The sequence below is a fragment of the Aphidius gifuensis genome, linkage group LG1, assembly GCF_014905175.1.
Source record: "Aphidius gifuensis isolate YNYX2018 linkage group LG1, ASM1490517v1, whole genome shotgun sequence".
In the NCBI taxonomy this organism is placed as follows: domain Eukaryota; kingdom Metazoa; phylum Arthropoda; class Insecta; order Hymenoptera; family Braconidae; genus Aphidius; species Aphidius gifuensis.
This window is the reverse complement of record NC_057788.1, coordinates 30,919,464-30,940,447: the sequence shown is the minus strand read 5'-3', so window position 1 is coordinate 30,940,447 and position 20,984 is coordinate 30,919,464. Positions and strand designations below refer to the sequence as shown.

Here is a 20,984-nt window from a genome sequence, read left to right as displayed (position 1 = left end):
CACGTAATTTTATTATTTTTTTATTTTCGAATAAATACAAATGACGAAATATTTTTTTCCTTGAAATCAAACAAATTGACAAAGACATATAAATATATTTTTTTGTATAAAAAAAAAATGTTTTGAATTTTAAATATTAACGTAAATAATTTATTTTTAATTTTTTTTTATATAATAAGTATTTGACTAGTAAATTAGCTTTGAAAAAAAAAAAAATGTTTCAATGTAAAAATTAACACTGAACGTCCTTAAAAATGTATTAAATTTTAATTAATATATAATGTGACAAATAAAAAACTGTCATATCAATTTCAAGTGCATAAAATGGATAGTAAAAAAAAAAAATTTATTGCAAGAGGAAATTATTTTTATGGTCGTTTTGTTTTTTTATATTTAGAATATAATATATATTATATAAAGAAGGGCACAGTGTGTGTTTTGAGCTTTTAATACAGTTCCCCTTGATGTAACTTGCTGGATATATGAATTGAACTTTGATAATGTTAGAAATAAATATAGATTGACACACTAGTGACACTAATGCATCAAATGGGTGTATATTCTGATGATGATGATGATGATGATGTCTGAGGGGGAAAATATATACAAGGGTTACTCGACTTTTAAATTTAGGTGTTTTGTCAGTTGGATCTGTACTCTATCAAACATCGTTGACTACTTTTTTGCAAAAAAAAAAATACAAATCAACTTAAATCCTGTATTTAAATTTGTTCTTATTTTTTTTTCTATTAATTTGGATATTTTGTTAAATAAAAAAAATTGTATCTGTGTGCAACAGTTGAAAATATCGAAAAATTAATTTTTACTATCTTCTAAAAAAATAAACTGTACGTATTATTTAATTTTTCGAAATTAAAATTTAATTTTTCATAATTTCATTATTTTAATAATATTTATGGTAAAAAATATTCAATCTTTTTTTTTTTTTATACAATAAAAAATCATTCAAATGAAAAATAAGAAGAAAAAAAAATATTCATTGAATATTATAAATTATTTAAATAAATGAGTCATTCGAAAAAAAAAAAAAAAATTTATATTACCTTCAGCTTGAAAAGAAAAAAAAAAAAATTAAATATCAAGGGAATAAAATATAAAAAATAAATTTAAAAAAAAAACACGTGGAATTTTGCAATAATGTACTGATAAAAAAAAAAAAAAATCAGCGAACAAGGTTGATGATTAAAGAGTGATTCCCGGAAGTGTCTCGTTGCTCGTCATCCATTATCATGATAAAAATATATTCTCCCCACAAGTGCAATAAATCACAAATCAAACATGAACCCAATTGTCCAACAATTTCATCCTAAATCATGAAAGCTAACATCACATAATAACGTAAAAATTATAAAAACACCATTTAATATAATAATTTAAAAAATTAATTAACAGGTTTAAATTGATAAAAAAAATAAAATAAAAAAGAAAATGACTTGATTGATTTAACTAGCAGCTCAATTGAGCATTGTATAAATCTAATATAAAATAAATAAAATCAATAAGACAAATAAATAAAATATTACCAAAATCATGCCATCATCAACATCAACATCCAGATGTGTTCAATTGGACAAATCAAAAACTCCAAAATTACAAGATCCAGTGCAAGAATTAAAAACATTATTTTGTGAATCAAATAAAAAATTATCAAATAATGATTATCACTGTGAAGCAGCATTATGTTTACAAACTGATACTATGAAAAATAATATTGATGATGATTATAATGATGACGATGATGATGACAATGAAAGTATACCAGAACGTGGTACCTGGGGAAGTAAAATTGAATTTATACTATCTGTTGTTGGTCTTGCAATTGGTCTTGGTAATTTATGGCGTTTTCCTTATTTATGTTATAAAAATGGTGGTGGTGCATTTTTAGTACCATATTTCATAGCACTTGGTCTTGCTGGTATACCAATGTTCCTCATGGAATTATCACTTGGTCAAATGATGACTGTTGGTGGTCTTGGTGTATTTCAAATTGCTCCAATTTTTAAAGGTAAATTATCATCATGATATTTTTTTTAAATTATAATAAAAAGTTTACTAATTTATTCTTTTATCAAATAGGTATTGGATATGCAAGTTGTGTTCTATCATGTTGGACAAATATTTATTATATTATTATTTTGGCATGGGCACTATTTTACTTCTTGGTTTCACTACAATCTGGTAAATAAAATTATTATTTTTTACATTTTAAAAACAACAATAACAACAACACCATTAAATTTAATATATCAATTCAAGATGTACCATGGAGAACATGTGACAACAGTTGGAATACACGTTATTGCATATCACCAATTGATAGACTCAGTATGACATGTTGGACAAGAGACAATGTCACCATGTGCCAAACTTCAATGGGTGATTTAAGTGCAGCTATTCTAAAAGATCCAGTCAAAGAATTTTGGGAGTTGGTTTAATATTTTTTACAACAAATTATATTACTTACGTTTATTAAATATATTTGTATTTTTTAATAGACGAAGAACACTTCAAATATCTGGTGGAATTGAAGAAGTTGGAGGAATAAGATGGGAACTTGCTGGTACACTTGCAATCGTTTGGATAATGTGTTATTTTTGTATTTGGAAAGGTGTTAAATGGACTGGAAAGGTTCATCAATTCCTACTTATTATTGATAAATTAATTTTTCAACTAATTAATTAATTTATGTTGATTTCAGGTTGTTTATTTTACAGCTTTATTTCCATATGTTTTATTAATTTGTTTATTAGTCAGAGGTTTAACACTGCCTGGTGCAATGGATGGTTTAAAATATTTATATACACCAAATTTATCAAAACTAGGTGAACCAGAAGTTTGGATTGATGCTGTAACACAAATATTTTTTTCATATGCACTTGGTCTTGGTGCACTTGTTGCACTTGGTAGTTATAATAAATTTAAAAATAATGTTTACAAGTTAGTATCAATTTAAATTTAAATATTTATATTCAATTATTGATTCAATTATTAATTTTATAGAGATGCATTGTGTGTTTGTGTTGTTAATTCTGGTACAAGTATGCTAAGTGGTGTTGTTATATTTTCGGTTGTTGGATTTATGGCACATGAACAACAAAAACCAGTTGCTGAAGTTGCTGCATCTGGTAATTATCTTTATACATTTTATTTTTTCATTTTAAATATTACATTTAATTACTTGCTTGTTGTATAAATAGGTCCAGGTCTTGCATTTTTGGTTTATCCATCAGCTGTACTTCAACTTCCTGGTGCACCAATTTGGAGTTGTCTATTTTTTTTTATGCTAATACTCATTGGTCTTGATAGTCAAGTATGTCAAAATAATAAATATTTAAATTTTTATTTATTAATATTGTTTTTTTGTTTTTAGTTTTGTACAGTTGAAGGATTCATCACTGCAGCTGTTGATGAATGGCCTCGTTTACTTCGTAAAAGAAAAGAAATATTTATTGCCATTGTTTGCTTTTTGTCATATATCATTGGTTTATCATGTGTAACTGAAGTTAGTCATGATTTTTATTTTATTTATAAATTAATTAACAATATATAAATATAAATAACATTGTTGTAATGTTTTTTTTTTCAACAGGGTGGAATGTTTGTATTTCAATTATTGGATGCCTATGCAGTCAGTGGTTTTTGTTTATTATTTTTAATGTTTTTTGAATGCATTGCTGTATCATGGGCGTTTGGAGTTAATCGTTTCTATGACGGTATTGCTGATATGATTGGATATTATCCTTGTTTTTGGTGGAAAATATGTTGGACAGTAACAACACCAGCAATTTGTATTGTAAGTATACAATAAACTCAATCCTTTCTGTGCTTTTCTGTTTAAAAAATTAATTGTTTTTCTTTTTTGTTTGAAGGGTGTTTTTGTATTCAACATTGTTAAATTTTCACCAGTTAAATATTTGAGTTATGAGTATCCATGGTGGAGTCATATGCTTGGCTGGATGGCTGGTATTTCTTCAATGATGTGCATTCCAATTTATGGAATTTACATTTGGACAGTTACACCAGGAACAACCTCAGAGGTAACAACATAATCATCAAACAATTTAACATTTTATACCTTGTTTTTTTTAACTTTTTAGAAATGGAGAAAGCTAGTTAGAATTGACGATGATATTTCAACTTTAAGACAAAAATTAAATCCTACAAAAGCTGCTATTATTAAAGAAGAATATAATTTATAACATTAAACCAAATATAAAAAATAAGCAATAAATTATTTTTAATTAAATATAAATTTATAAACAAAAAATAAAATGTAATATTCATCAAGTATTATTTTATTATTTCATAACATTTGATAGAATAGATAATAATAATAATAATAATGAAAATATATCTTTGAATGAAAAAATATTAAGAAAAAAAATAACAAATAAATTATTAAATAAATCATTGTTCTTGTATTTTTTTAATTTTATCAATTAATTTATCTTTCCATTGTTCTTCAGTAACTGAATTTGCCCATTCTGGTATTGCAGTTGTTGGTAATTTAAAATTAGCCATTGCTGTTTTAACTTGGTTTATTTTATCAGCATCTAAATGTATTTTTACTGGACACGGTGTTGTCCATACTTGTGTTAATTCTGATGGTGTTATTTTCGTTGTACAATCATCATTTGGCACTGGAATCATGTCATTTGTATGATTATCATTTGATACCCACTCATCATCCTGAAAATCATTTGAAATAATATTATAGCTGAATTTATTATTGGATATTATTATTCATTTACCTCGCCATCAACATCATCATCATCTAGAATAACATCACTGTCAGTTGGCACTTGTGACAGTGGAAGATATCCATGTTCTCCAGCTTCATCATCCTCACTGTCTGATTCATTGACACCTTGTAATTCCATTGTAACATTTTGTGGTACTTTTAAATTTTCATCCATTATTTCTTGTGTTGGTTCAGGTGACATTGTTTTTTTTTTTTATCATTCAATTATTATATTTTACAATTTAATTAATGTTAATAATAGTTAATACCTTTTTGTTGTTCTTTTTTTATCAATAATATATGACGTTTAATTTGATGATTACAATTTTTTTGTTTATTGTTATTGTCAGTTGTATTTGTTGTTGTGACCTTGATTAAACATCAAAATTCATCACGTGATTATAGATTTAGTTCTTTGATGAAAACATTGAAGCGCTATAATCGAAAAATTATTTTTTTAATTGTTTTTAATTTTACAATTAATAACCAGTTAATTATCAAATTAAAAAGAGAAATAAAATTTTATTTTAAAATAAATTTATAAATTTAATTAATTAACATAATTAAATATTATTTAAAGAATTTTAAAAAATAAAAAAATCTCTTTGATCATATGGCGGTTGTCAAGAAAGCAACTATTGGTCAAGATTTTAGACACAGACACTAGCAGCTCCTATTGGTAGCAACATGAAGCCTGGAGGGGTGTGAAGGGGCAGGGGATCATTAATTTTATTTTTTAATTAAATATATTAATTATTATTATGCTATTATATTAATAAAATAATTAAATAATTTCATTGTCAATTAATTTTTTCATTATGAAATTTTTCATTATTGTTTTATCAATTTTCGTGGTTAAAAATTAATAATTTTTATTTTATGAATTTGCACATAAACTGACGCCATTTTATGGATTTTCTGAAAAATATCAACCAACAAGGCAAACGCGAGTGATAAAAGTAAGACGCTGTCAAATATTTAAGTTAAAAAAAACAATTAAATACATAATTTTTCGTATTAAAATTGTGAAAAAAAAAGATAATTTGTGATTAATAGTTCAGTGAAAAAGGTTTTGATGATATAAAAAATATATATTAGCCATGAATTTAAGATAGTCTTGTAGAAAGTCATACGAAATTGATGAAAATTAATATCACAAACAGGCGCCATTGTATTATACGCCATCTGGTCAAAGCTCGAGACAAAATTCACTTCCTCGAGGGATAATTTTGTGAGGTTGTAGCTCGAGATATTTTTGTGTTTTTTTTTTTTTTTTTTTTTCTTCAACCTTTTAAATATATTTTATCTTCATTGTTTACTAATGTAAGTAAATATTATTTTGAATTGAATAATTAAATTTATAATTAAATTTTATATCAATATCAATGTGCATGATCAAGATGATGATGATGGCTTTGATAATCATCACATGTTCACATGTTTTTTTTGTTCTGTCAACTATTTAACCAAATAATTTTGCTAAAATATTTATAAACAATTGAAAAACTAATAAATTTTAATTTTATTTCAACAGATTAAATGTGTAATGCTTGAAGGTGAATAAATGAATCGTAAAATATCACCTGGTGATTTAATAGACAACATAAAAAAAAAAAATTCAAGTGAAAAATTTTCATCAATAAATAAAACAATGGCTTGTTCACAAATAAAAACCGTTAATGATACTAAAAAAATGTTATCAAAAGTTAAAGTTGTTGGTCCAGCAGCATCATCACTAAAAAATTTATCAAAAATTCACAACACAACAGATAAAAAAAGTGAAGAGTTGAATAAATATTGTCGTACATGTGCTGGTTTAAAATTACCACTTATTGATATATTTAGTGAAAAAGGTATGCAAATGCGTCTTGATCAACAAATGAAACATTTAGAAAATATTAATATTGATGATAGTTTAACAACAAAAATGTGTATGGATTGTATTTGTGATTTAAAAATGAGTTATAAATTTTTTTTACAAATTAAAAAAGCTGAAATTAAATTGATATCAATAAGCAATGATTTAACTGATAAAATTGATGATGAAAAAAATCGTAAAAATAATTTATCAACACAAAAAAAAGTTGATAATATTATTTTTACTGATAGTATTGATGATGAAATTGATGATATTGACGACATAGATAATATTAATGATGTTTATGATGACAAAATGTCTTCAACAACAAAAAAATATGAAAAAATTGATGATAAAAATAAAGATACTTCAAATGCTATGGATATTCAAGAAGATGATTTACCAGTATTTTCACATAAAAATTTAGTACCTCGTGATGATGTTGAATCAATTGAAGAATTTGATCCAGATGATAATACAATTGATTCAAAAGAAAACAACAAACAAGTAACACAAAAAAATGCTAAAATAATAAATGAAAAAATGGATTTATCATCATATAAAATTGCAGATAGCTCAATGCCAGATATAAAATTAATTCAATCTAAAAAAACACATGATGATAATAGCTATGAAAATATTGAAACAATTGAAGACATTGAAAAATTTATAAATGAGAATAATGATGATGTTGTTTCAAATAAACAAAAGCCTACAGAAATAAATAATAAACCATTAATGAAAAAGTCATCGAAAGATAATAAAGATAAAACTGAATCAACGATAAAAAAATTTTTTACTAAACCCAAAAGTGTTGAAGTAGTTGAAGAACCAACAGTAACAACAGTTGATTCATTAAAATCATTGGAATACAATAAAATGCAACATTTAATGAAAAAAACAAATAAAGTTGATTCAACAAATGAAGCTGGTGTTATGTATGTAACAGTTGCTGGCTCAAAACCCGATGAATTATTACTAGTTAAAGTTAAAAAACTTGATAAAACAACATCTAATAATAATGCAAGTTCATCAACAAATGACACAAATACAAATAAAAAAGAAGAGCCAATTAAATTACCAAAAGAACCAGCAAAACCATTAACACCAATTGAAATTGAAATTGAAAATTATAAAAAGAAACGAGAAAAATTACTTGGTACTGATGTTATATCAGCTTCTTGTTTATTTGATGATAATCCATTACGTTTTGTGAATGATACAATAAATGAAACATTAAATATTGGACCAATAACATTCAACGGTGTTAAACGTGAACCAGGTGAAAAAATTGAAGTTCATAGATTATCATCAATAAATAATACAATACTTGATAAAGAAGATCTAACAATACCATTTGAAACAATTGAAAATGATGGATTATTAAAGCCAGTATCATTTGATAAATTATCACGTATTAAACAAGAATGGCTTGATCCAAAATACATAAATATAACTAAAAAAAAAAAAGAAACACCAGAATCAATTGAAGCAATGAAAGTCAAAAGACATAATGATAGATTATTAAAAATTCTTGGTGATACAAATAAAAATATTGCTAGTTTTTATGATCATTTAAAACAACATGATAAACCAATTGATAATATGAATGATTCAGAAATAATATCATTGTATGAAACACATATTATAAAGTTGAGTAAAAAAAAATTTCCTGATTTAATTGATGAAAATTGTAAGTATGATGATTTTGGTAAAAAAAATTTTTATGAATGTGATTATTGTACTGAGTTATATATGGATATTGATGATCTTCGAGAACATTTAACTGAACATGATGAAATAATGTATTATCATTGTGAAGATTGTGGTGATGATTTTCCAACAAGTAAATTAAAACGTGCACACAATGTTGTGTGTCTAAAAAGATTGGTATGTAAATATTGTAATTACATGCTTGATTCAATTGGTAAAAAACGTCAACATGAACAACGTCATTGTGATAGATTATGGGGACAGCTATGTGATGTTTGTGGTGAAAAATTTAAACATCATGGTACACTTGATCAGCATTATAAAACTCAACATATGTTTTGGGAAAAAAAACATCAATGTCCAAAATGTCCAAAGAAATTTACCTTCAAGGCAAAATTAAGTTTTCATCTTAAAAGTGTACATACAACAGTACGTGCATATTTATGTGAAGATTGTGGTGCTGATTTTAAAAATCCAGCATCATTACGTCATCACAGAATACGTAAACATAATCCAACAACAAATAAAAAAGAATGTCCAGTTTGTCACAAGGTGGTACCATATTATTCATTATCAAAACATATGTATACACATAAAGAATATACAATAAAATGTCCACGTTGTGATAAAATGTTTAAAAATTCATCAACATTAAGACAACATTTACGTATACATGAAGATCAACGACAATATCGTTGTGATACATGTGATGTTGGTTTTAATAGACGTGATGGTTTACGTTTACATATGAAGGTACATGAGAAAGGTGATAGTCGTTCATTCAAAGAATGCTCATGTCAAATATGCTTAAAAACATTTAAAAATCATTCATTACTTGTATTACACAGAAATCGTGTCCATAAAGATGCAAAACAATATACATGTAAAATATGTAATCGTTCAATGCAAGCACAAAGATCATTAAATTGGCATATGTCACATATACATAATCAATTGATACTTAATGTTGATCAAAATGGTGAAAATAATACTGATAGTTTAAATGATGAACGTGTTGTTTGTCAACATTGTAATAAAACATTTAAAACTGAAATGATATTACGTACACATATTAAAAATACACATGTTGAAAAATCTCCAGTTAAATGTCGAGATTGTGATGAAACATTTACATCAGAAGTTAGATTAAGACATCATGCTATGAATGTACATGAACGTTTGGATGGTACATTAAAATGTCCAAGTTGTGATAAAAGATTTGTAAATCAGCTGCGTCTTAAAACACATATGATATCACATTCAGAAGATCGTCCATTTAAATGTGATATATGTGGTTTTGATTTAAAAACTAAAATACAATTATTAAAACATCATCAAAATAAACACAGTGATGCTAGACCATTAAAATGTAGTTATTGTGATTGGCGTTGTAAACAAGTTAGTGCATTAGTTTGTCATGAAAGAACACATACTGATGAACGTCCATATGCATGTGGTGTATGTAAACAACGTTTTAAATATCTTGGTGATAGAAATAAACATGAAAAAAGACATGAAATACGTGGTGGTAGTGGATTTAAACGTCTTGTAGCAGCAAGAAATAGTGAAAAATCATCATCATCAACATTATCAAAAGTTGAAATTGTCAATGGAACATCAAATTCTGATGATCAACCAATGGAATTTGAAATTGTACAAGCTGATGATGAGCATTCAGAACAACAATTTATTGAAGGTGAATTGATTGAGCAAAGCTATGATGAACAAATGCTTTATGATGAAAATGGATGTATTATTAAAAGTGAAAATTTTGAATATTATGAACCCGTTTATGAGGTAATTATTAATTGTTGTATTATATATTTTTCATTTGTTTCATTTTCATTTGTTTATAATAAACTTTAATAATTTTTTTTCACAGGAAAATGATGATGCACTTATTGCTGAATCAGGTAATGTTAATTATATTGTTGCTGATACAAGTGGTATTTATACTGAAGAAGTTGCTAATGAAGACATTGCTAATGTTCAAATAACAAATGAACGATTGATTGAATTAGATAATGGCAGTTATTTGCAAGATGGTACACCAGTACATTATCTTCAACAACAAGATGAGCATGGACAAGTTGAACTTATTCCAGTTATTTTTGCTGTTGGTAAAGAAGGCGCTGAACCTGTTGCAATACCAATTAACCAATCTCAAATTATTCAATAAATATTTCACTATTAAATTATTATTAATTAGTAATTTTCTTTTTTTTTTTTTTTTGTTTCTTAGGCATATAATTGTGTCGACTCTTTTTTTTTTTTTTCTTTTCGTTTTGCTTCAGTATCTATTTAATAAAAATATACTTTTTCAATTTAATCATAGTTATTATTTCGCTTAGCTAGATGTACTGTAAAAAGATAAAATTATGTTTAAATATATATATATAAAAAAAAACAAAAATTATTGACAAATTTTCATTATTATTTAATTTTTTTTTTTTTAGTCAATTTAGATATTTCATATCTGCCATAAAAATAATTCGACAAAAATGAATTTTTTTTTAAAAATGTAATTTTAATTTTAAAATGACATAAGGATAATAAAATATTTTCAATACAAATTTTAAATAATCTGAATCTTTTATTGAATATATAAGTTGAAACAATATTCTTTTGGATAAATTAATATTGTATTTGAATTTTTTTATATAATTTTATTGTTTAAAATTAAATATAATTTAAATTAAATAATTAACATGTATAAATATTTATTTATAATAAATAGTAAACATTACATTAACAATGATTGACATAAAAATACATAAAACAATAACTTTGACGTTTTTTTTTTAGAAAAAAAAAAAGTTTCAACAAATTTGCACTTTGTTTTTATAAAATATTTAAAAATAAATAAATAAAAAAAATTGATAAATATTTATTTGTGATTTATTAGCTTATAAATACCCTTTCCATTTGTTTTATTTTATTTGAAAAATAAATATTAAATTAATTGTTAATTTTTATCTTTATTTTTATAATAATCAACAAGAATATTCCATGCTTTTGGTGCCATAAAACCATCTGGTGGTAATTCACCAGCTCTTGCTAAATCTAAAAAATAAACAAATAAATAAATAAATAATTAAAATGTTAATATAGCCGTTAATAATTATAAAAATTAAAACAAACTTCTCATTCTTGTTCCAGATATAAAATCAAAATCTTGTTTTCTTTTTTGATCATAAAATGCCATTTTTTTATTTTTCATATCATAAGCAGCAACTTTAAATGGTATTATTTCTAAATTTTGAAGACCACGAGCAATTGATAATACACGTGCACCATGTGTTGGATCATAAAGATTACCATCAGGTGTTGAATTAATATTTGGATGTGGTATACCAGCTGGATCTCTTCCAACAATATAAAAATTAGCACCAGCATTTAATCTTGCTTTAGCATGCCATTGTACTTCAACTGGTCCAGCATACATCATTGGACTTGGAAATATTGCTAATAATGTTGAATTTTTATCTAAAATACCTTCATCTAAAACAGCTTTATGTTGTTTTATTCTATAATCCAATGGTACATCATCATCTTTTGTCCAACCACCAAGTGGATGAAGTAATAAAACTGGATTTTTAAATCCTCTTTCAGTTAATAATTTTTGTCTTGTATCCTATAATGTAAAATATAAATAAAATTATTAATTAAAACAAACACAAATAATTAAATAAATAAATACAAACCTGCATAAGTAAAGCATGACCATTGTGAATTGGATTTCTAAGTTGAAATGCAAACACAGCATCAGCATTCATATCTTTACATTTTTTTCTAATTTCATTTGGTGTTAATCTGTAATCATCAAGTCCATCATTCCATTTAATTTTATCTAAAACTTCAACATCACCACCCATTAACCAATCACCAGATTCATATATTAATTTAACATATGGATGTCTTTTATCACAAGTACCAAATTGTCTTGAACATCTTTCTTCTTTTCTGTGATTATAAAATTCTGGTTTTCTCAATATTGCCAATGATTTACCATTGTATTTTAATGTTACTGCTGATTGTCCTTGAATATTAACTTTATCATTATCATTAATAGCTAAAACAATTGGTATTGATTGATTAATTTCATTAACATCATCACCATCATTAATAAAACAACGAAAATGTTGACATTGAATGTATTGTTCTTCTCTCATAAAACCAGTTAATGGTGCTGCCCAACCTTCAGCTAATACTTGTAACCATTGTACATCAATTTCATTTATTTCAATATATTTTAGAGTATCAGCTTCATCTTTAGCATCTTTTATTCTTGTCACTGGTACAAATAATTCTTTAATTGTATTATCAATTTTTTTAGAAGCTGGTATTATATGATGACTTTCAAGTAAATTAATAACCATTGATGCTGATTGTTTGAGAGTTAAATTTTCAGTTGTTACAATTAAATCTGGATTAATTGGACGTTCATACATTTGATCAATACCAGTGAATCCTTTTATTGTACCTTCTCTAGCTTTTTTATATAAACCTTTTGTATCTCTAGCTTCACATATATTTAATGGTGTATCAACAAATACCTCAAAAAATGGTAAATCAAAATCTTTATGAATTTTTTTAGCCATTTGACGATCATCCTCAAATGGTGATACAAAACTACATATACATATTTGTCCACTATCAGCAAATAATTTTGCAACTTCAGCAACACGACGTATATTTTCTTTTCTATCATCTGGACAAAAACCTAAATTACAATTTAATCCAGTACGTACATTATCACCATCAAGACCATATGCAGCAATACCACGTTCAACAAGAATAGCTTCAACTTGAAATGCAATTGATGTTTTTCCAGCACCAGATAAACCAGTTAGCCATACAGTACAACCACGAAAACCACGTATTTTACCAATTTGTCCACGATTTGCACGTGATACATGATGAGCCTGAGCCGAGACATTTGTACAAGTCTAGAAAAATTTAAATTATTATTGAAAATTTTTTAAATTAATTTGTATATTATTAAACATACCGTCATGAGTCGTTTGCTTGACATTTTTAATACTGTTATTTAGCTTTCTAAATGGACCTCAATTTTTTTTTCTCAATTACTTTTGATTGATGCTTTATAAATTAACAAAAGTAAATAAAAAATTTCGAAATTTAAAATCAACTTGCTAGCTTCTATTGTTGATGATTATTCAAGGCAACAGCGAAATATAAAATGATTATTTTGATAACAATTTTTTTATCATCAAGGACTTTTACATTGACATTTATTTTGTACACTTGTAAATATGTACCAAGTTGTAAGTTGTAACTGGTTGTAACACATAAACACACGTAAACTATTGACCACTACAAGTCTACAACTATCTGATAAAAAAAAAAAAAGATCAATGCGCCAGTGACTTATATTTTATATTTTTTTTAATTGTTTTTTATATAAAAATATAAAGCAATAATTCAAGGTTAAAATAGTAAAATTAAATAAATATAAAATTCATTAATTAATAATTTGTTTGTTATGTAAAAAATTTACATTAATATTTTAATTAAATAAAAGTAAATAAATAAATTATTTATAAAAATTATTAGTATGTTTTTGTGTGTCAAATAATTGTAAATATTATTTTTTAAATTAAAAAAAAATAATTCTAAATAATGTAGGGAATTTTTCTTTAATAATAAAATTCAACAGAAATTTTTTCATTCATCAAGTTGTCATCAACGAGCTGAAATAAAAACAAAAATATTTTTAAATAATTAACAAAAATGATTGTTTAAATTATTCATCAACAAATTAAATATAATAGATAATAAAAATATATTTTCAAACAAATTACCTTTACAACAATTAAAAAATATAAATAAAAACACCAAAAGAGAATTAAAAAACCCCAATTATTATTCAATTGTTGATTGGTCAATAACAATAATTTTTTGACCAATAAAAATTAATGTTTCTTGATTGTTTAAAACATGTGCAGTCAATCGGCGCATTGAATAAGTTAAAAACCATATCGGCCATTTTGTTATTATTTTCGAAAATCATTAGAGGTTAGAATTTTTTTAGCGGGCCAAGCGATACGTACCCTGGTGCGTTGTCTTGTAAAAGTTAATGATTATCACCACGTTTTTGTTTAAAACAATAAAAACATTGATTAAATAATCATAAACAATATTTGTGTCCAGATAAAAAGATAATTAAATAAACAACTGTGAGGTAATATAAATAAAAAAAAAGAAAGAAAAAAAAAAAAAGGTATCTTTGGTTGGTGATGTAGTGTGTGAGTGTGTGTGTGTGTGTGTGTGTTGTGTGTTAAATGGATGAACGCTGGATGAACGTGACCAACAATCATTTTTTCTATTGAAAAAAAAATTTGTTATTATTCTTTTTGGTCTTTTATATTTGATTATTAATAATTAACTGACTGCAACAATAAGGTAACAACAATATCATATAATCATTTTTGTTTGTTTCTTTATGTAAAATATTATTTAATTATTATTATTTTTGATTTATTCATTTATTGTTTAACTATGTATTTTTGTATTTGAAATAGAATTAATAATAAATAGTGTGTACATGTTTTAACGATTGAATGATAAAATTAGAAAAAAAAAAAAAGCGAGGGAGTAAGATTGGCGGCAACCAGACATATTTTAACATATACACTGATAAAGCGGCACCATCATATATTCATACCCTCTAATATATATATTCCATATATTCACACAAAATAGCAAATGACAACGACCAGAGAGGAGCTTAACTCCGGAAATGGCACTGAAGTGGCTAATGAACCTTTTATAAATTTTTTTTTCTTTATATTTTTTATAGTAATGAGCTTAAAATTATCTATCAAATAATTTTTTAATTATTACAATATATATTACCTTTAAACAATCAATATTTTTAGGTTTTTTTTTTTAAATCTTTCGTCATTTTTTAACGGTTACTTCTTTCTCTTCTTTACTTCATCTTTTTTTTTTTTTTACCAAACTGCACCCGACATCCAAATAACGGACGACCATCTTTTTTTTTTTTTTTTTTATTTTTTATATTCCACCGTAAAATTTTGACAAATGACAAAAAAAATTGTTAATTTTTCAATATAAATAAATAATAATTTATCTTATATAAAATAAAATTATTTATTTATATTTTTTAACAACAAATAAATGAATAAATAAACTTTTGAGTAAAAAAATTCGCAAGAAATTATTTTACATGTGCGATTATTTATAACATACCTAGTTTATTTATTCAATTATAATTTTCAAAATTTGTCAATAATATTATCTAAACAAAAACAATAATAAATAAATAATTTAATTATTGAAAATGTTTAATAAATAAAGTGCAAGTGATTTTACAACAATAAAATCAATATCGCGCGTTAAAATATTTAAAGCATTTAATAAATAATAATAAATAATAATAACAACGACAAATTGACAAAAGTACATTAACAATATACAAAAGACATTGTATATTTGTATATAATAATAATTATTATTATTTGCATGTGTATGTGTGTAACAAAGAGACAAAAACAACAAAATTGTCGAGATTGCGTCGCGCGGGAAATATAATAATAATAGTAATTTGTATACATATGTTGTAATTAATGATACACACTTTTGTTTACTTGACTATATATTGTTTTTAATATTTATTGATTATAATCACTTTAATTTTTCTATATTGGATCAATAAATTTTTAGTGTCATACAATTTTTTTTAAATGAATTATTTGTAGTTAAAAAAATAATCGAATTTTATTTGACATTAGCTGGTGATTAATTTATTTAAAAATTATTATTATTTATAGGTTATTGTAGTGGTAACTAACGACAATAGAAACATATACACATGTTAAATTGTGTATGTGTGTGTGCGTTTTTTTTTTTTTTTATATGATCCCAAATGCAAAAAACTACTGTAATATATAAAAATTCAACGACAAACACACACGCTTGCTTATGAAATTTGTCTTGATAAAAGAAACACACAATTTTATTGATATTATTTTTTATTGATTTGGAAAAAAAAATAACAATTTTTTGATAGTCAGTAAGTAATTAATAATAGTCGAATAATATAATTTTGTATATATTTTTTTTGTTCACAAAATTAATTACATATTTTTTTGAGGTTAGGTGTGATTTTTTTTTTTTTTTTTTCATAAATTTTTGATAAATTAAACAAATGTAAAAGCAATGATTGAATGTTTATGGATGAAAATTAATAATTGATAAATGATAGGGTTAGCTAGTGTTGTTTGCTAGATGATATTTTGTTTAATAAAAATTGTTTTATTAATTTACAGATTGGAGAGTCAATAATTGCAGTTGTCTCAATTGTCAGTTGTATTGGATTGATAAATTAAAGATATAAAAAAAAAAAATAATGGCTACTCTAGCAGAGCAAGCTGCAAGGCTTTTGGATTTTAATCAAAAATTGGATATAACACTTTTGGATAACATTGTAATATGCATGTACACTGGAATTGGTGATCAGCAAAGAGTGGCACAAGAAGTTTTAACTAATCTCAAGGAACATCCAGATGCTTGGACAAGAGTTGATACAATATTGGAGTATTCTCAAGTAATAAAATATAGATTTTTATATAATATATAATATATTTTATGTTATTTATTTATGTTAATTTGTTAATGATAATTTTTTAATCAACAGAATCAACAAACAAAGTACTATGCACTTCAAATATTGGAACAAGTTATTAAAACAAAATGGAAAGTATTGCCTCGAAATCAATGTGAAGGAATAAAAAAATATATTGTTGGTCTTATTATTAAAACAAGTAGTACACCAGAAACAATGGAAAGTCAAAAGGTTTATTTAAATAAATTAAATATGATACTTGTACAAGTATTAAAAAGAGAATGGCCAAAAAATTGGGAAACATTTATAAGTGATATTGTTGGTGCAAGTAAAACAAATGAAAGTCTTTGTCAAAATAATATGGCAATATTAAAATTATTATCAGAAGAAGTATTTGATTTTTCAACTGGTCAAATGACACAAACAAAAGCTAAACATTTAAAGGATACAATGTGTAGTGAATTTTCACAAATATTTCAATTGTGTCAATTTGTTATGGAAAATTCACCAAATGTACCACTTGTTGCTGTAACACTTGAGACATTATTGAGATTTTTAAATTGGATACCACTTGGTTATATATTTGAGACAAAATTAATAACAACATTGATATTTAAATTTTTAAATGTACCAATATTTAGAAATGTAACATTAAAATGTTTAACTGAAATAGCAGCTGTAACAGTTACAAATTATGATGATATGTTTATATTATTATTTGCAAATACAATGCAACAGTTGGAAAATATGTTGCCATTAGATACAAATATACGTGATGCATATGCATATGGACAAGATGAAGAACAAAATTTTATTCAAAATCTTGCAATGTTTTTGTGTACTTATTTAAAAGAACATGGACAATTAGTTGAAAAAAAACAATTAAATGATACATTATTAAAAGCATTACATTATCTTGTACTTATATCAGAAGTTGAAGAAGTTGAAATATTTAAAATATGTCTTGAATATTGGAATGGTTTATGTGCTGATTTATATAAAGAAAATCCATTTATGGTATCATCACCATTATATATAGCTAAAAATAATCAATTAATACCACAACGTAAAGCATTTTATTGTCCAGTATTGACTAAAGTACGTTATATATTAATAAGTAGAATGGCTAAACCAGAAGAGGTACTTGTTGTTGAAAATGAAAATGGTGAAGTTGTACGTGAATTTATGAAAGATACTGATTCAATTAATTTATATAGAAATATGCGTGAAACATTGGTTTATTTAACACATCTTGATTATAATGATACAGAAAAAGTTATGACTGAAAAATTACAAAATCAAGTTAATGGACGTGAATGGTCATGGAAAAATTTAAATACATTATGTTGGGCAATTGGTAGTATATCTGGTGCAATGCATGAAGAAGATGAAAAACGTTTTTTGGTAACAGTTATTAAAGAATTACTTGGTTTATGTGAACAAAAAAAAGGTAAAGATAATAAAGCAATAATTGCTAGTAATATTATGTATGTTGTTGGACAATATCCACGTTTTTTACGTGCACATTGGAAATTTTTAAAAACAGTTGTCAATAAATTATTTGAATTTATGCATGAAACACATGATGGTGTACAAGATATGGCATGTGATACATTTATTAAAATTGCAATGAAATGTCGTCGTCATTTTGTAACAGTACAAATGGGTGAAACAGTACCATTTATTGAAGAAATATTATCAACAATAAGTAGTATTATATGTGATTTACAAACTCAACAAGTACATACATTTTATGAAGCTGTTGGTCATATGATTAGTGCACAAATTAATGATTTAGCACAAAAAGAAAGAATTGAACGTTATATGGTATTACCAAATCGTGTATGGGATGATATTATATCACAAGCATCTAAAAATGTTGATGTATTAAAAGATCAAGAAGCTGTTAAACAATTAGCAAGTATATTAAAAACAAATGTACGTGCATGTAAAGCACTTGGACATCCATATGTTATGCAATTAGGAAGAATATATTTAGACATGTTAAATGTTTATAAAGTTATGAGTGAAAATATAAGTGCTGCAATTGCTGTTAATGGTGAAATTGTTATGAAACAACCATTAATTAAAAGTATGAGAGTTGTTAAAAAAGAAACACTTAAATTAATATCTGATTTTGTTAGTAAATCAACTGATCATCAAATGGTACTTGAAAATTTTATACCACCATTATTAGATGCTGTATTATTGGATTATCAAAAAACAAATGTACCATGTGCTAGAGAACCAGAAGTATTATCAACAATGGCAACAATTGTTAATAAACTTGAAGGACATATTACAAGTGAAGTACCTAAAATATTTGATGCTGTATTTGAATGTACACTTGAAATGATTAACAAAGATTTTGAAGAATTTCCAGAACATAGAACTAATTTTTTCTTATTATTACAAGCTGTTAATGTACATTGTTTTCCAGCATTTTTATCAATACCACCAGCACAATTTAAACTTGTACTTGATTCAATTGTATGGGCATTTAAACATACTATGAGAAATGTTGCTGATACTGGATTACAAATATTATATCAATTATTACAAAATATTGCACAACATGAACAAGCTGCACAAAGTTTTTATCAAACATATTTTACTGATATATTACAGCATATATTTTCAGTTGTTACTGATACATCACATACTGCTGGTTTAACAATGCATGCAACAATATTAGCATACATGTTTACACTTGTTGAACAAGATAAAATACTTGTTCCACTTGGAGCATTACAAGATAATCGTCTTTATGTACAAGAATTTGTTGCTAGATTATTAAAAGCTGCATTCCCACATTTAACTGATAATCAAATTAAAATTACTGTACAGGGATTATTTAATCTTGATCAAGATATACCAGCATTTAAAGAACATTTACGAGATTTTCTTGTTCAAATTAGGGTATGTATAGAAACCTTAATTATAAATACTTTTTTTTAATTATTATATCATTAACATTTTATCATATTATATTTACAACAGGAATTTACTGGCGAGGATGATTCTGATCTTTATTTGGAAGAACGTGAATTAGCATTAAGAACAGCTCAAGAAGAAAAAAGAAAACAACAAATGGCTGTTCCAGGTATTCTCAATCCTCATGAAATTCCAGAAGATATGCAGGACTGAGTAATCCATGTGGATATGTACCTCATTTAATAACACAATCACCACACAACAATAACACATAAAAAAACAAAAAAAATGAATAAACTCTCGTCGTGTCCCTTCTCATCATCATCATCATCCTGTTATTTTTCTTCTTTATATTCATCGCCAATATTGCCATCATCGCTTGTGTCCTTGTCATTGTTTTTTTTTTTTTTTTTTTCTCCAAAATCAACAATCAATCATTTATCATTATTATCATTACTATTATCATAGGCTTTTTTTTTTTTCATTCAAATTTTACATACGTGACCGTATTGTCTTTTGATATATAAAAAAAAATAATAATACTGCTGTTAATAAATTGTGTGTGTGTGCGTGTGTAAGTAAGTGTGTGTGTATTTATCTTCCTGACATTATTGTCTGTGAACAATTCATCACTAGCATTAGCTTAAATTGGACTAGATAATAATTATTAATTTTATATAAAAAGAAAATAATAAAAAAAAACAAAAAAAAAAAAATATCAGCAGTTGTGTTATCGAAAAAAAAAAGAAAAAAACTAGATTCCATATACATTATTATAATTCTTATTTGTGAAAAAATAATTTGAGTTGATGATAATAATACAACTATTTTTCAATATTCAAAATACAAGCGATTATCTTTTATAATTATTATTATTTTCTGCTCTAAGATTAGTTTAATATCATTATTATTATCAGCATAGACATATATATAAATATATTATTATTATTTTTGTGATATAATCACAAAGTTGGAGAAAATTTGAAAGAAAATAGTTGTCAGTTTGAGAATTAATCTACATTTATAAATTTAGGTTTTTTTTCTTTTAAATTATCATCATCATCATCATTGCAATGCTGATTTTCATTTATAACTGAGACTATATA

At 24.9% G+C, this 20,984-nt stretch overlaps 5 protein-coding genes across 8 annotated transcripts; 3 read left to right on the top strand and 2 right to left on the bottom strand.

Annotated features, from left to right (window-relative positions):
* The first annotated feature begins 631 nt into the window (after positions 1-631).
* LOC122860409 (sodium- and chloride-dependent GABA transporter 1-like) lies at positions 632-4,442 on the top strand. The gene is made up of 12 exons (XM_044164207.1): positions 632-848; positions 1,414-2,026; positions 2,098-2,199; positions 2,278-2,446; positions 2,517-2,649; positions 2,720-2,958; positions 3,022-3,146; positions 3,219-3,331; positions 3,392-3,523; positions 3,611-3,814; positions 3,891-4,058; positions 4,119-4,442. The coding sequence occupies exons 2-12, from the start codon at positions 1,552-1,554 to the stop codon at positions 4,218-4,220; spliced, it is 1,962 nt and encodes a 653-aa protein (XP_044020142.1). The 5' UTR covers positions 632-848; positions 1,414-1,551; the 3' UTR covers positions 4,221-4,442.
* Positions 4,294-5,196, bottom strand: LOC122860410. The gene is made up of 2 exons (XM_044164208.1): positions 4,773-5,196; positions 4,294-4,710 (listed from the first exon to the last, which is right to left on the bottom strand). The coding sequence occupies exons 1-2, from the start codon at positions 4,962-4,964 to the stop codon at positions 4,429-4,431; spliced, it is 474 nt and encodes a 157-aa protein (XP_044020143.1). The 5' UTR covers positions 4,965-5,196; the 3' UTR covers positions 4,294-4,428.
* A 230-nt stretch (positions 5,197-5,426) lies between these two features.
* LOC122860405 lies at positions 5,427-11,212 on the top strand. Of its 2 annotated transcripts, none has more exons than XM_044164202.1 (3): positions 5,427-6,085; positions 6,297-10,130; positions 10,216-11,212. In XM_044164202.1, exons 2-3 carry the CDS (start codon positions 6,327-6,329, stop codon positions 10,510-10,512), a joined length of 4,101 nt encoding a protein of 1,366 aa, XP_044020137.1. In that variant the 5' UTR covers positions 5,427-6,085; positions 6,297-6,326; the 3' UTR covers positions 10,513-11,212. The 2 variants fall into 2 exon arrangements, with proteins under 2 accessions (XP_044020137.1, XP_044020136.1); XM_044164201.1 differs by having other exon boundaries at positions 5,578-5,998.
* Positions 11,213-11,276: 64 nt separating this feature from the next.
* Positions 11,277-13,980, bottom strand: LOC122860408 (bifunctional 3'-phosphoadenosine 5'-phosphosulfate synthase). The gene is made up of 4 exons (XM_044164206.1): positions 13,345-13,980; positions 12,038-13,282; positions 11,475-11,967; positions 11,277-11,396 (listed from the first exon to the last, which is right to left on the bottom strand). The coding sequence occupies exons 1-4, from the start codon at positions 13,366-13,368 to the stop codon at positions 11,299-11,301; spliced, it is 1,860 nt and encodes a 619-aa protein (XP_044020141.1). The 5' UTR covers positions 13,369-13,980; the 3' UTR covers positions 11,277-11,298.
* Positions 13,981-14,221: 241 nt separating this feature from the next.
* Positions 14,222-20,542, top strand: LOC122860407 (exportin-1). Of its 3 annotated transcripts, none has more exons than XM_044164203.1 (4): positions 14,222-14,538; positions 16,649-16,926; positions 17,017-19,863; positions 19,945-20,542. In XM_044164203.1, exons 2-4 carry the CDS (start codon positions 16,729-16,731, stop codon positions 20,089-20,091), a joined length of 3,192 nt encoding a protein of 1,063 aa, XP_044020138.1. In that variant the 5' UTR covers positions 14,222-14,538; positions 16,649-16,728; the 3' UTR covers positions 20,092-20,542. The 3 variants fall into 3 exon arrangements, with proteins under 3 accessions (XP_044020138.1, XP_044020140.1, XP_044020139.1); XM_044164205.1 differs by lacking the exon at positions 14,222-14,538 and adding an exon at positions 14,566-14,759; XM_044164204.1 differs by lacking the exon at positions 14,222-14,538 and adding an exon at positions 16,263-16,392.
* Positions 20,543-20,984: the final 442 nt, after the last annotated feature.

Excerpts from the sequence above, each read along its gene's own strand:
- LOC122860409 (XM_044164207.1), top strand. The coding sequence starts at position 1,552 with ATGCCATCATCAACATCAACATCCAGATGTGTTCAATTGGACAAATCA. Across the intron at positions 3,147-3,218 it reads TGCTGAAGTTGCTGCATCTG|GTCCAGGTCTTGCATTTTTG; the intron begins GTAATTATCTTT and ends TTGTATAAATAG. Across the intron at positions 4,059-4,118 it reads CACCAGGAACAACCTCAGAG|AAATGGAGAAAGCTAGTTAG; the intron begins GTAACAACATAA and ends TTAACTTTTTAG.
- LOC122860408 (XM_044164206.1), bottom strand. The coding sequence starts at position 13,368 with ATGTCAAGCAAACGACTCATGACG. Across the intron at positions 13,283-13,344 it reads CAAGCAAACGACTCATGACG|ACTTGTACAAATGTCTCGGC; the intron begins GTATGTTTAATA and ends AAATTTTTCTAG. Across the intron at positions 11,397-11,474 it reads ATCTGGAACAAGAATGAGAA|ATTTAGCAAGAGCTGGTGAA; the intron begins GTTTGTTTTAAT and ends TTTATTTTTTAG.
- LOC122860407 (XM_044164203.1), top strand. The coding sequence starts at position 16,729 with ATGGCTACTCTAGCAGAGCAAGCTGCAAGGCTTTTGGATTTTAATCAA. Across the intron at positions 16,927-17,016 it reads CAATATTGGAGTATTCTCAA|AATCAACAAACAAAGTACTA; the intron begins GTAATAAAATAT and ends TTTAATCAACAG. Across the intron at positions 19,864-19,944 it reads ATTTTCTTGTTCAAATTAGG|GAATTTACTGGCGAGGATGA; the intron begins GTATGTATAGAA and ends TATTTACAACAG.
- LOC122860410 (XM_044164208.1), bottom strand. The coding sequence starts at position 4,964 with ATGTCACCTGAACCAACACAAGAAATAATGGATGAAAATTTAAAAGTA. Across the intron at positions 4,711-4,772 it reads ATGATGATGTTGATGGCGAG|GATGATGAGTGGGTATCAAA; the intron begins GTAAATGAATAA and ends AATGATTTTCAG.
- LOC122860405 (XM_044164202.1), top strand. The coding sequence starts at position 6,327 with ATGAATCGTAAAATATCACCTGGTGATTTAATAGACAACATAAAAAAA. Across the intron at positions 10,131-10,215 it reads ATTATGAACCCGTTTATGAG|GAAAATGATGATGCACTTAT; the intron begins GTAATTATTAAT and ends TTTTTTTCACAG.